This window comes from Hydractinia symbiolongicarpus, chromosome 1 (assembly GCF_029227915.1).
Source record: "Hydractinia symbiolongicarpus strain clone_291-10 chromosome 1, HSymV2.1, whole genome shotgun sequence".
In the NCBI taxonomy this organism is placed as follows: domain Eukaryota; kingdom Metazoa; phylum Cnidaria; class Hydrozoa; order Anthoathecata; family Hydractiniidae; genus Hydractinia; species Hydractinia symbiolongicarpus.
Window position 1 is genome coordinate 3,462,157 of NC_079875.1, and position 15,116 is coordinate 3,477,272.

The following is a 15,116-nucleotide window of genomic DNA, read 5'->3' on the forward strand; positions in this document are numbered from 1 at the left end:
CATACTAAAAAGAATCAGAATATTAACGATAAACACTTACTTGATGATAAAAAAGAGTACAAGTTTACATCTGTCATTGATAAAGAAACATTTCCAGATATTTTAAGCCCGGTATATCAGGTTAAACAACAACAAAGGAAGCCTGTTGTAAAGGCTTATCCATATATACGAAAGTTAAGAAGTCATCAAAAACCTTTCAAGGTTCCAAGAAAGCTGATTATTCCTAACTCTGATAACGAGAATAGTCCGATGAGTTCTCCAACATTGGTTTTACCTAACTGTAGATATTTTTAGCTAGCTGTATGTAAATTTTGTTTTAATGATATTGTAACCTAGACATTTTTAGCCAGTTGTTATTTTTGAGTCCTAATTGTAAATTGTGTTTTATCACAGGCTTGTATTTCCTACACAATATAAATATAAGTAAAGTATATATATAATTTTTAAAGACTGGATACAAAAGCTTTATTAAGTGATTTTGATGCTATCAGCCACTGCCCTTTATCATTTGCTAAACTTTGGAAAGAAAATAAACTTTCTCAAATACATTGTTAAAAGGCAAATTTATATATAAAATTTATTCGTGTTCTGTCTGTGTGTGAGAAAAAAAGTTGTGCTACAGACACACAAAATAGCAAATGCAATATATTTTTATTAACTTTGTTTCAACGTCTGTCTGTCACAACACAGCATCCTCGTGTCTCAGTGAAAGGAAAAAAGTGTCTTCTTCATGTGAGACAAGATTTTTTTAGTAATACATGTGACAATGATTTTTTAATTGCTTTGAATTACCTGAGATATTTTATGGCACAATTTTTTTCTCAACTTTAAAAAAACTTTGATTTTGAAAATGAATTGTTTTTTTTTTTTGGTTTATTTTTGTTGTTTTTGTGTTGCTTATCATACTTTCTTTGTGTGTATGTAAATATTAAGTGTAACGATAGTAAGTGTAGTTTCAAAACAAAACTTTGTTTACATAATAACTTAGATTGTAGCCTTTTTAAAGAGTTGTGGCTTCAGTTTGGAGTAAAGCCTGAAATTCATATCTTGTATTGAGTTATGTTAAATTTTGTCTGTTATTTTCTATTTTGCTTTCAGGACTTTGTTGTGTGCCTTATGAGATAAGAAAGCCAGCCAATTGCTTTATTTGTTGAAAGAAATATAGACTAGGAATTTATAACACATAGTTAACCATTTTCCAAGAAAAACATGGGAAAACAGCTTGGTTGTTAGCGTGGACCTCACTGCATTCGGTTAATGGTGTCAAAACCTTGGTTGCTATTTATCTGTAGCAACCAGAATGATTTATAAGTCATTTAAAGTGAGGGGTTTTTGTTAAATATCTTTCCAAAAATCTGATATGATGCTGAGTTGTATCTGGACTCCTTAAGGCTTGTGTATATAACATACTTTAAAATGAGTGTTATTAGATTCGAAAGTTAAAAAGAAATAAAAATATAATTTTCTATTACCTGTTAAAAATCATTTGATCACAAATAGAAAACAGGTACCAAATTTCCTCCAATGAATGCTACCCTCTTATAGGTCTTGCTCTCTAATAAGAGCCTTATCTTAAATTAAGAATTTGTATTAAGTGCCACCATAAAAATTTAATAAGTACTGCTATTTGAGAAAATTTTAGTATTATAATATGGACTAGTTGTTATGGTTTGAGTTGATGAAGTTACACAAGGTCTTATAAAAAAGAAATTTTTTATGGTTAAAAAGAGCTGTCAAAATTATTTTGTCAAAAGTATTCAAAATTTTAGTAGTATGATATACTTAGGTTAGAAAATTTTGTTTATGAAAATGGCGTATCTTGGAGCAATCGATCAAGGTACATCTAGCTGCAGATTTTTGGTAAGTGTTCTAGTATTCAACTGATTCCTTAAATCGTGTTAAATTTTAAACCTCAATTTGTGTATAAAAGTTTCTGCAGCTGGTTTGTGTAATGCTTTCTAAAGTTCACACAAGAACAAATTTATGAAGATTTGTTAGGTGCGATATGATTAGAGTTACTTTCTCCTTTTTGTGACATAAAAGTGTTGTGATTTTAAAAATGAGTTCTACTAGAATGTATTTTAAAACTAGAAAATAAAACATAGAAAACAACCAAAAAAATTATATGTACAAAAACTTATTAAAATAATAGCTTAAAGCCTTAGAAATAACGGTCAGACATTTTCTGACTAAACCTAAAAGTCAGTTTTGGTCTGATATTTTGTGTAGTACAGACCTACGTTTATGTTTGTGAGGAGATAATTTACTTTAGATCATTTACTGACAATCGTTTTTTTTTATTTTATAATGACCTAGCAAGGTCATTATAAATTCTAATTTCAAATGGTTCTTGTATTTTAGATGGTACTACTAAAAGCTTAATAACAATTACATTTTTTTTAGCTCTTTTCTGCTGAAACTGGTGATGTTGTTGCATCACATCAAGTGGAAACACACAGCATTCATCCAGAGGAAGGGTATATATTATGGAGATATTTTTTTGTTTTTTGATGCTGTTAATCAAGTGACTAGCTTTGGAAATTAAAATCGTGACCACCTAACTCAATTCTCTTGGAATTAGCAAATTATTAGCCAATTAGTTGTTAAAGCCCGTGGAAAAATCCACTGAGGCAGGATAAAAATGAAAAAGAAGCGTCATTTGAATTTTGATAAGGTCAGCAACCACAAAAAAACATATTCAAAACCTTGTTAATTAATAGAAAAAAAAGTTATCAAAAGTTTTATTATATTAACCACTGAAAAATTCTGTTTATACATACACTATAACGTTATATGTTAAACCTCTATTGTGTAGATCTTGAAACGCTGATCAAGAAAATGTATAGGATCATGTATCTTTGACAAACGGATGCAGAAATTTTGGGGTTTAAAGTTTTTTTTGATGACCTATTAATCCATTCCGAAACGAATTTTGGGACCAAGGTTTGGTAAACTTACCCAAATTGGTCTCAGGTGGTCCCTAGTTACCCACTGACGTCACCACCTCGTTTCCAAGTTATTTGGCCTCAAAGTTTTAAGTGTATTGTAATGGCTTCATTAATTTAAAGTAAGATATTGACGTTAAAGTAGTGATATTAACATTGCGCTGTAACCTCAGAAAATTTAACATATGAGACATAAGTTTTGGCTACATCGAAGGATAATGAACACATCCACTTTGCCTGTTACAGACAGACAGAAACATAAATAATGTGTGTTGCTAATTTCAAGTGGAGAGAAAATAGACACCAGCACAAAATAAACACAGGGCTTTATTGTTATTTTTGTTGTTGCATATGTGTTTTAAGGATTTCAGAAAAAGAAGCATAAATTATAGTCTACTGTAAAAAAAGAGCACACATAGAAATTTTTGAATCGAAATGTTTTGGAATTAGCCCTTAATCTACTTTGTTTTAACATATCAGCTTTATTCAATGCAACTTCAAACAAATTAAATTTACAAAGGTGGACTAATTGATATCCATTACACAATCATTCTATAATTGATTAGTATGGCATTCTCTCACAGAGCAACTGGGAAATTTAATAAATAAAAAAGCCAATTACAAAATTACAAAAATGTTGTCACCAAAAGAAATTTTTATTTTTAACTTTAATTTAAGGATGTAGGATTATCATGGAAGTTAATTACAAAGTTGAAAAGAACATCTTAAAATTAACAAAGTTTTATTTGTACAGTCCTCAGAAGTTCTCTTATGCTGAATAAAGGTTATTATTATTATTATTATTATTATTATTATTATTATTATTATTATTATTATTATTATTATTATTATTACTAGTCGATAAATCCTGTGGAGTTACCACTTAGGCAGAAGGACAATGGAAAAATAGGTTGTTTTAGTTTTTTTGCTGACGTCAGCAGTGCAAATACAAAATAAATATATTTTTTTAAAAAATTTGTATACCTGTTGCCTTCATCGTATAGATCTTGAAATGCTGATCAAGACAATGTATATGATCATGTATCTTTGACAAACGGTTGCAGAGATATCAAGGTTTAAAGGTTTTTTGATGACGTCATCAAACCGTCCATTCCGAAACGGATTTAGGACCCAGGTTTGGAAAACTTACCCAAATTGGTCCCAGGTTGTCCCTAGTTACCCACGCGGTGAAAAAACATTGACGTCACCACCTCGTTTCCAAGTTATTTGGCCTCAAAGTTTTAAGTGCATTGTAATGGCTTCACTAATCTTAATTAACTTTCCTTTGACGTCAATACTATTTTATCGGTAAAGTTTGGTAAATTACAGAACAATTTTATAGGCGATGTTTTATAGAATTTGTTAAAGAAAATTTTGAAGAATGTAATCCACTTTGCAAAAGTGACAGACAGACACACGGAACTGGCGTATTATTATATAGATTATTATTACTGTTATTTACCCAGGATAGCCTCTTCAGTTCCTATTGGTACTGCTATCAACGAGGGTCCTGCGAAGGGGGTCCTAGCGCATTTAAAGCTCCCATTTGAGCTACGAAAGTCGTGGAAGCACAGCAATCGCTCAACTAGACGACCGCCTAAGATATCAATCCTATTCTCATGCTGAGCGCTAAGCAGAAAGGATAGATTCACACTTTTATAGTCTCTGGCATGACTCGGCCGGGGTTTGAACCCAAGACCTCCCGCACTGAAAGCAAACGCTCTACCACAAGGCTATCAGTCGGTTATGAATGAAAATCGTGATAACATTTTGTGCAGGTGCAAGTGAAACATATGACTACAGACTTCGTTGTGTTAAAAAAAAGAAAGTTATGACTTTGTAAATGTAAACAAGTCATTGTCATAATAAATAAATGGGGTAAGATTATGACAACAATAAATTAAGAGCTAAGCTCTTTAGAGTAATCAGCAGTAAATATGAAATAAGTGTGAAAGCTTATTGTGATAAAGTTTTTTTCTTTTTCATCTTGTGGTCATCTGTCTGTAATGTTATATTATGATGAACTTTAATATGACGTAGAACACATGCATTATTTAAAAAACCTTTTTACGTGCTGTACCAGAACACACCCATCGTGTTCCGGTAATTTAACATCCTAAGTAGACTTTTTAATAGCTCCCTTTGTTATTGGGGAATACAAAGACGCTCTTTATTGTGTTGTCTTTTGAAAAAAACACTCTTGAGGGGCTAATTGAACTCGTAAAATGTGTTTTATAATAAAACTTTTGAAAGATGTTCTAAAACAAACTTGGGGTTATTGTTTTCTACAGGGTTGTGGAAAACCTTTCCCAAATACAGTTTTTCAACACCCCACACACTTTTAATGATTTGGTTAGATCTGTAAGCTTAAATAGTACTGACATTTTCCGACACCAGCATGCCCCTATTTTCTAATTTTTTAGACCATTTCCAGATTGTTTCATAATGCGGACAATATGAAAAATACGAGTGCATTTTTGTATACTTTTCCTTTATACCTGAAAAAATAACTTTTGCAGCTCGCTGGCTATAGAATGATTGCCAAGTTATGCTATTTAATAAACCTAAGTAAAAACAATTGTTTTCAAGAACATTACGTCCGGGTATTGTATTCAGTGTTGTTTAATAAAGCATCATTGTTTGCAACAGTGATTTGTTTAGAAAAGCTATGGAAGGTTTAATGATATTTCCAATGTTACTAAATTAGATAGTTTCTTTAATACACCCAGGCTTAACATTGTATGTGCCATCTACTAATTTTAGGTGGTGCCAACAGGATCCAAAGGAGATTTTATCGTCTGTGTTGTTGTGCATTGAAAAAACATTGGAGAAGTGCACACATGTTGACATTAAAAACATAAAAGCCATTGGAATTACTAATCAGCGTGAATCTACGATAGTTTGGGATAAAAAAACCGGCGAACCCATCTATCCGGCCATTAGTAAGAACTCTTGTATTTTGTTTTCTTCCTGCCTTGGTTATTATAACAGGTATAATAAAAGGTAAAAATTTGTCGTATCCAATATCAATAACCACCATCAACATTCTTCTCGATTATTTTGTGTTATTATGTAGATACCTTTTCACTAAGTGTAAATAATGCAACACAATATAATAATTCCTTAGAAAACAATATTTCTATAGGGTGATTACGCGCCTTTAAGCATTTTTATCGCTTATGTTTTTACTGATCATAGTAGTAACATTGCAGAATTTTTTTATTGTTTTTAGTTTGGCTTGATGGACGAACTCGAGAAACTGTTGATGAACTAATTCAAAAAACTGAAAATAAATCTCAATCAGCATTTCAAGTAAATGAGAAACTAATCAATATTTTACCCGCTATGTCTTATCTTTTTATCACAGCCTATGGCACTAACCTGTACATCAAATAATTATGTTAATCTTTCATAGAACATTTGCGGTTTACCATTGTCAACCTACTTTAGTGCTGTAAAGTTACGATGGATCTTGGATCATTGCAAGGAAGCACAGACGGCATTATCAGAAGACAATTTATGTTTTGGAACAGTTGACACATGGTTGCTTTGGGTGGGTTATTTGTTTGAGTAAAATTTAAGCAAATTTTATTTCATGGGACAAATTTGAAAGTTGAACTGACCTTACCTTTTATTTTGTACAAAAGTTCCATGGGAATGAATTTTGCATTAGAATACAAAATCTAAAATAAGTAATTATTTTTTATCTGTTCCATTCTAGTCTTTGGAAGACCAGTGAAAATTAATTAAAGAAATTTTTCTGAAAAAAGATGTTTAGTCCTTGACTCTTTGAAAAAACTTTTTTGGTGTGAATGCTCATCTGAGCTGTGTTTTTTCGATCTATACCAAAACTTTGTTTCTTTTGTACAAATATTTGTCAAAGCAACGTAGTTTGCAAGGTTGCAAGTAACCTGTGGAGGAGATTAGTGTGTAGGAGGTTTCATAACTAAACTTGTTTTTTGTTTAAAATTAAAGAGATTTTCATCTTGTTTTTTAAAAGAATTTGACAGGTGGGAAAAATGGTGGAGTTTATGCTACTGATGTCACAAATGCAAGTCGGACAATGTTAATGAATATAACTACTTTACAATGGGATGATTCAATGTGCAGGTCAGTTGTTTTAGAAAGTTTGGAAATCTATGTTATTTTATGTGGTTGCAGTGACTTTTTTGACTAAGGTCCATGTACATAATATTTCAGATTCTTCGATGTTCCCAAAGAGATTTTGCCAGAGATACGAAGTTCTTCAGAAATTTTTGGAAATATGGTACGTGAGTAAATGAGCTACCTAAAACTCTGTTGTTGCTTTTACTTCATCTGCGCACAAACAAATTTTACAGTTACATTCCTGTTCAAAACTTTATTGAACTTATTCTTATTTTAAAGGAAGACTTTTTATATAAGACCCCAGTACTTTAAAATTGTTGGAGTAAGTTCACTTTTCAATGTTCACAATAGACTTTTGGATCTTAGGATCTTGTTTTTTTTGGTTTGATCTGAAACCAGAGATTCGGAAAATTCCTGCTAATGTCAGCATGGTCTATTTTCTTATTTTCTAGACCTTCACAGGCTGTCACATTAATTGTTTCATAATGTGTCCTTAATTCTACCAATTTAAAACTTCTCCAAGCCTCCTCTGAAATTTGATTTGTAACAGTTTAACTCAAATATTTTCAATTTTAGTTTTTCGAAACTGGTAAAATATATAGAGATGCTACACAGCAAAAAGTTATTCTTTACTCATTACATTATCTTGAAAATTTCCTCAAAAATTCTCAATTTCTATGAAAAATATGAAAAAGTCCTCAAATGTTCTCTTTTTTTTCTTTTTTTTTTAACAAAAATGCTGTGATTTTTCTCCAATTTGACTAGAAAGAGTGCCATTCTGACTTTGACTAGCATATTTTCTACAATTTTCACCTACACACAGCCTTTCAGCTGCAGAGCTATTATCAGGAGATGCTTGTTAGCCATTTCAAGAGTTAGCCAACAGTCATTTTCAAAAAAAATCAAACAGGATTTTTGCATAATGTACATAAAATTTAATACATAATTTAAGTAGAAGGATAAATTTTCTTCATTCTTTCATTTTATTCATTTATCGATTCATTTATTTGTCCATTCATTTACTTATCTGTAACTATTCTGGTTTGTGATTTGTGAATGTTTCTAGAATTACTGTATTACCTTTCTAGTGTAAAGGCACACTCATTGGTGTTCCAATATCTGGTGTAAGTTTTCTCTCTATTATTTTCCACAGAACTTTTGGGGTTATAATGTGTAGTTATTACGAATAACAAGCTAAATAATTTATCCAAGCCAAAATCTGATGTGCATATTTGCCTTAGGCTATAATTTATGTGAATCGTCAGAATTTCCTAGTGTAATGCATATTTCATTTTTGGTTTCAAAAATATTAAAAATTTTTGGCATCTTATTACTGTGATTATCTGCTGTTGTCCAAAAGATGCCATTATGTCCTAAGTGTTTTGTTTATCAAGAAATATTCTTTATACGAAATACCAAACGACGATAGGTTTTGAATAAACTAAAATTTCTTGGCATATATTTGAAAAGACAATTGTATTTGGTACATTTTAATAAATAACCAAGTGCAGTAATCTTTTTTAAAGCTCCATGTGTTTCTATTCTCTATACAAAAAGTTTGAGCGAGTTGGTTGCAAAAGATAAAAAAAAACTGCAACAAAAAGAAACAAAACATTTCTTATTTATTCTATTCTAAACTTAAAGGCTATCAGAAAGAAAAAGACAGAGATGTGTAATTTAGCATGGAAATATGGGGTTGTAAAAATGTGGCCAGCATTGATTAAGGGCCAGATTTATTAAGGATTAACATCTTTTATCATAATTTTAAAATTTTAAAATTTCAAAATTTCTAATACAAATATGCACACTTGGATAAAAAATGTGTTAGCAAGCAGTTAGGTATAACTGGCTAGTGAAATTAACTGATATAAATTTTTTTTTGCGTACTTTGAATGGCTGGAAATGACTGGAACAGTAAACTTATACCTTTCCTAATTTTAAGTATAAAGACTATAAATTATAAATTTACAGATTCTTGGTGATCAGCAAGCTGCTCTAGTGGGACAGAAATGTTTTGCACAAGGAGAAGCTAAAAACACGTAAGTCATATCTGACCTATCATATTCAGCATCATTCATTTGGTATGTGTATAAATTTTTAACCTAATCGGAATTGGAAAGTTGCTGTTTTGATGACATAATTGTTATGGTCAAAGCCTTCTTATTTCAACTGCAATAACCAACTAATTCAAGCCTTGTTTTCCAGAAGAGGTTGTTGACCAGTATATAAAGCAGGTTCTTTGTTTTATCAAGCTTAAAATGAGTATTTCATGTATCACATCCATTTTCTTTAAAAATATTCAGAAAAAGCTGCAGCACAATAAAAAAAATTAAATTAGGAAAAATCCATTGTTCTCAGTTTTAAGGCTGTTCTGAACTTGTGCTGAATTTAAAGCTCATTTTCTATTAAAACTGTTCTAATTAAAGGTTGTGATACTTCATCAAAAGAGAAAAAGATAATAAATAATGTGAATAGTCATCACCAATAATTTCCATTTGAGTTAAAAAATTTTATTTTATTTCTGATTATTAGGTATGGTACTGGCAACTTTCTACTTTATAACACTGGAAATGTAAGTGTTTCTAGACTTATCATTCTCTTTGTGAGTTTTAAAGTATGCAAAGACTATTAGTTACAAGACATTGTGTATTAAAAATTTTATGTCTCCAGTTGAATCACACCCTGAAAATGTTTACTCGGTTTTGTAAAGGATGTTATTGAAGAATAAAATCAGCACACAAAAAAATGTTTTAATAAAATTCAAGTATGTTTTTAATAAGTGTGGTTCTACTTGAAAATTTTGCAATGAAACTACTTTAAAACTACAATCAAGTTGTTTTACAGAGTCCAGTGTTTTCTGAGCATGGGTTGTTAACAACAGTTGGTTACAAGTTTGGGCCAAGCAAGCCTGCTGTATATGCTTTGGAGGTAAATTTTACTCCTTTTTTATTTGCCTTTATTTATTATTATTATTATTATTATTATTATGTTTATTTTAGGCTAAATTTTGACAGCTGAAGTTGTCATTGACAGGCTGCGATTAAAATAATCTTTTGGCTATTTATTATTTGGGGAGATAATTTGTGTCAGTAATAACGAAAACAGCAATCACTATTGCTAATATTGCAACTTTGCTAATTTAAATATTTACTCTTTGTATTTTCATTTGTACTTCTTGGGAAATCTTTAGATATAATCATGGGTTAAACATTTTAGGGCTCCATAGCAATAACTGGTGCTGCTGTGAAATGGCTTCGTGATAACCTTGGTATAATACAGAATGCAGGAGAGACTGAAGTCTTGGCCTCATCGGTATCTGATAATGGAGATGTGTATTTTGTTCCTGCTTTTTCTGGTTTGTTTGCACCTCATTGGGAAACTAGTGCAAGAGGGTAATACATTTAAGTTGCTTTTATTTCTAATAAGAAATAATATCGGAAACAAAAGAGGCTGTTATTTAGTTTTTTATATTGGGGTTTTTGTTTAGAACTTCTTATAATAATTATAAAGTATAATTATATAATTTAACTAGTCGGTAAGACCCCTGAAAAAATCCACTTAGGCAAAAAAATAACAAATGACGTCAGTGATGTTTCGCCAATATGCACAAAATGTTTTTTTTACAAATTTGTTTACCTGTTTCCTCTATTATGTGGAGCTTGGAATGATGTTCAAGAAAATGTATAGGATGATGTTTTTTTTTGACAAACGGTTGAAGGGATATAAGGATTTAAAGGTTTTTTTATGACGTCATTAATCTGTCTGTTCGGAAAAGGGTGGATTGGCCTAGCCTGACTAAGAAACTGGTCATAATTTGGTCCCAGGTAGTCCCTAGTTACCTACACAGGAGATAATATCAGTTATTTCCAACTGTTTTTAAGTTATTTAGCCTTGAATTTAAAAGTGCAATGCAATGACTTCACTAATCTTACTATACTTTCCTTTGACGTCAATATTGTTTTAACGTTAAAGTTTGGTAAATTACAGATCAATTTAATAGGTGATGTTTCCTAGACTTTTTTGAAGAAAATTATGAAAAATATAATCAACTTTGGAAAAGTCACACAGACACATGAAAGCTCTGTACTACTATAAGAGATGCATATACATTTCCATTTGAAGCCATCTTTAACCCTGGTAGGCCCAGGTTTTACATACATATATTTTACGTACATATATTTGCTAGGACTAATAAAGCAAGCCGTCATCCTTCATGGCTGTCCATAGCTTTTCAAAATGACATCTAACTTGCCACAGTTTTTGGTAGTTCATGAAAGGACATTACGGTGGTGATAAATTTCGATTTTGTCTTGTCTTGTTTTCCACAATGGTAGATTTTTTATGTATTGTTTCATTATGTATTGTTTTTCTATTCAGTTATAATCTGATAATTTAATTTAAAGAAAACCTAAAAAATCAAAGTTTTGTCTAATCGTTAACTAAAATTAAATTGATAATATAACAACAACAATAACATAACATAACATAACAATAACAATAATATACAACTTAAGTATTTATTTTAGAATAATTATTGGTATTACACAGTACACAACAAAATCCCATATAGCAAGAGCCACACTCGAAGCAGTTTGTTTCCAAACTAAAGAGGTGAGTAATCTCTACTCTATCCTAAAAATTATCCTACAGATTGATCAAAACTCTACTTTGTGTAGGAACATTTTTTTACAATATTATTAGAATTGATAATATTTAAAGCTAGTGATTATTAAGGTAGCAAGAATCATTAACATATGGAAAAAAACTATCAATGACTAAGTAAACACCATTATTCCCAGCGTATAAGTATTATTTTCTTATCAATTGTAAATGGAAATGGATCCAGGAGAATTTCTCTAACTATGATGTTACATTTATTTTTAAAACTTTGTTAAATTCATTTTACTTCATGTTTTGCTTAACACCTTTTTTTAAGATTGTGCTCAATATGTATATAGTATAATTTTTTATTTTGTTGTTTAGTAAGAAATATATTTTTGTTGGTTGTGCTAAACACCATCCAATATAATTACATATTTTCATATTTGAGTGTTTCTTGTGCAGATTTTGGATTCAATGGATAAAGATTCTAGTATTCCACTGAAACAGTTGTTAGTTGATGGTGGAATGACGGTGAATAATTTTCTGATGCAACTACAAACAGATATATTGGGGATAGATGTGGGTAAGAAGAGTTTTTTTTGATTTGATCTTCTTAAGTTTATGAAATAAACAGTGAAATTTCTAAATATATACCAGTCTTGCCAAATACATTTTTTCGTTTTGGTAACCCTTCTATAAAATATTAAATATCTATTTTAAAGCAGTATTATTCAAATGGATCGCATTCTATCAGAACTAAATATGGATTTCTACTTGTCTTTCTTATATAATGGGAGCCAACCAACTCATATGGTCACATCAAAAAGATTTTGACATGACATTTGTGTTGTTTTAACAAAAATAATATTTTGTTGAAGTTGTAAACAATCACGATAACTAAAGCATAAGTGTTTCTTTCTCGAAACAGCAATGATAATATCTGTCTTTCTGATTCAACAAATAAGTAAAACCTTTCCTCTATGTTTTGTTTTTATATATACATTTTTTATAAGAACACCTAAATTTCAGCTGAAGCTAGATATTCTTATTTTTCACACTTTTCTATTAATGTATTAATTTAGTATAATTTATTTTGAAACCTAAAGTCTCGTTATCAGATTCACACTAAGAGAAATATAATAATAAAAACATAGTTTAAAAACACGTACAGTGTAAAACACAAAATCCATTGTGGACTGTTAACATGAAATACAACTAAATGAATAGGAGAAAATAGTCGATGTCACTTTGCTATACACGACCGTTCCTGTGAACGAACTGATGTCACTTTGCTATACACGCCCCGTTCCTGTGAACGAACAATTAATGATTGGACATATTTACTATATTCTGGAAAATACGAAAAACCTCCTGTTGATAAATATTTAAAGATTTGCAAAGTATATACACTGTATTATGTTAAGTGATGATGGGTATTACAAACAAGTAGATCGATTGGATATGGCTAGCCCACCTGTGCCCATGATAGCTAATGGTTGGCTTAGCTAATGGTTGGCAATGCATGGATGATATATTGAAAAAAAAAGTGGAAGTTGAGGAAATCAATAATTTGCATTCTGCATTGTAGTTTACTATTGAAAGAAAATCTCATAGTTGCTAACCATTCATGGACTTGCTGAATAAATTCATTGGTAAAACTTTACCTTTCACTTGGTACATAAAAGCAACAGGCATACGATTATAAATTTTCACTTCCATGCACCAGTTAGATATAAACAATATGTAATAATTTATGGGCATGCATCACCTGGAAAGATGTTTACAGAAAAACAATTAATACCCTGTTTCATTTTATGAACCTACTATTAAGAAGAGTCTGAAATCTCTAATTCTTCTATAAAAAAGTGAAGATTATTTAGATGGACAGAAAATGATATTTTTGCAATATTGAGGATGATTATCACTTTGAACAATCCTTAAGAAGGATCCAGGCTCCATGTAAAGTTATTTTTATGATAAGAAAAATTGAAACTGTGTTGCCATCACTTAAATCACTCATCAAATAAGCTCTTAGTTATGGTGTAGTTTACCAAGTATAATGTTCACAATGCAAGTCATGCTATGTCTGGTAAACCATCCATCATTTGCTGACCAGAGTGAAAGAGCATTTAGATCAACAAGTCCTGATGGTAGTCATTTTAACTTATGTGACAGAGTTCTTCTATTATTCTTGTGTAGATCATCCAAACATTTAATGATATTGGAAGCTTTGTGTATTAAAATGTCTTAAGTTGAAATTCTGAGGACAAATATAAAAGTTAATCTAGTTAAATAAAAAATGTAAAGGATTACAAGGTTATTTCGTATTTCAGTGCGAGCAAAGATGGCTGAAACAACAGCTCTTGGTGCTGCTATTGCAGCAGGCTGTGCAGAAGGAATCAATTGCTGGAAGGAAGATGCATCCAAGACAACGGATTCGACTGGGTATGATGTCTTTAAGCCAAATTTAGCAGAAACAGGTATGAATATTGTCTAATGTGTTATTATTTTGTAAATGTAAACATTAATTATTTTTGAGACATAATAAATGTTTAGCACTGTTGAAACTGTCAATTGTCAAAGTAATATACCAATACATTTTAAGCAGCGATTAAAATATTTTTTTTTGTGTTTAATATGTTCAAGAATTTATCTGTCTTTTTCTTTATTTTAATTTAAGGTTAAAATTTTTTCATTTAAATTTTCCTTGTAAATTGAATTTGTGGTTGTTTTAAAAAATATAATTTTTTTTAAATAGATATTATTAAATTAAGTTCAGTTTTTATTTTCATGTTTTAAAAAAATAAGTATTTTTTTCAGCTATTAATTTACCAAAATCCAAAATATTACAAAAATCTTTAATGTTAAAAAAAGTTTGTATTTTCAAGAACCTCACTCGATTCAGTTGTTTTTAACTAAGCAGTCCACTTGTTTCAGTTAAATAGAACCACAGTGTCTACAAGATCATAAAAATGTTCTGAAAATCAGGGGGGAAAGTGTATAATTATTTCAAATAGGGGATAGGTGGACCTGTTTTGTGGACATGGCTTTTAGGCTTTACTTATGAAATCCAATCCAGGAAATCCACTATTGTATTAAGGATCTACTGAACTTAGTGAATAGTTACAAATACTAATCTTTCTTAGAACGGAGTCAATTGTATGGTAGATGGAAAGAGGCTGTTAAAAGATCAAAATCGTGGAAAAATTAAACTTCATTCTTTATTTTAAATATTATATTTTTTATACCTACAAATTATAACTTTAGAAATTTGTAATATATTCTAAATGTCCCCAAAATTCATACTGAATGTGTTGGTTGGGTTAGTAATCAGATGCGGCATTGGTTTATTGATTTTTTTTTATTTTTAGGCCTTTTAGAGCAAAATATATTTTTAATTCAATTTTTTTATTTGTAATTAAAACTCACAAAAAATTAAATCAAAGTTCTTTTCAATTACAA

At 30.3% G+C, this 15,116-nt stretch overlaps 1 protein-coding gene across 1 annotated transcript; it reads left to right on the forward strand.

Moving 5' to 3' along the window:
* The first annotated feature begins 1,778 nt into the window (after window positions 1-1,778).
* LOC130630574 (glycerol kinase-like) lies at window positions 1,779-14,924 on the forward strand. Its single transcript, XM_057444121.1, has 16 exons — window positions 1,779-1,860; window positions 2,404-2,477; window positions 5,709-5,887; window positions 6,178-6,257; window positions 6,361-6,498; window positions 6,946-7,055; window positions 7,146-7,212; window positions 8,141-8,176; window positions 9,024-9,091; window positions 9,585-9,624; window positions 9,897-9,980; window positions 10,269-10,444; window positions 11,579-11,663; window positions 12,117-12,237; window positions 13,988-14,134; window positions 14,801-14,924. Exons 1-16 carry the CDS (start codon window positions 1,804-1,806, stop codon window positions 14,863-14,865), a joined length of 1,527 nt encoding a protein of 508 aa, XP_057300104.1. The 5' UTR covers window positions 1,779-1,803; the 3' UTR covers window positions 14,866-14,924.
* Window positions 14,925-15,116: the final 192 nt, after the last annotated feature.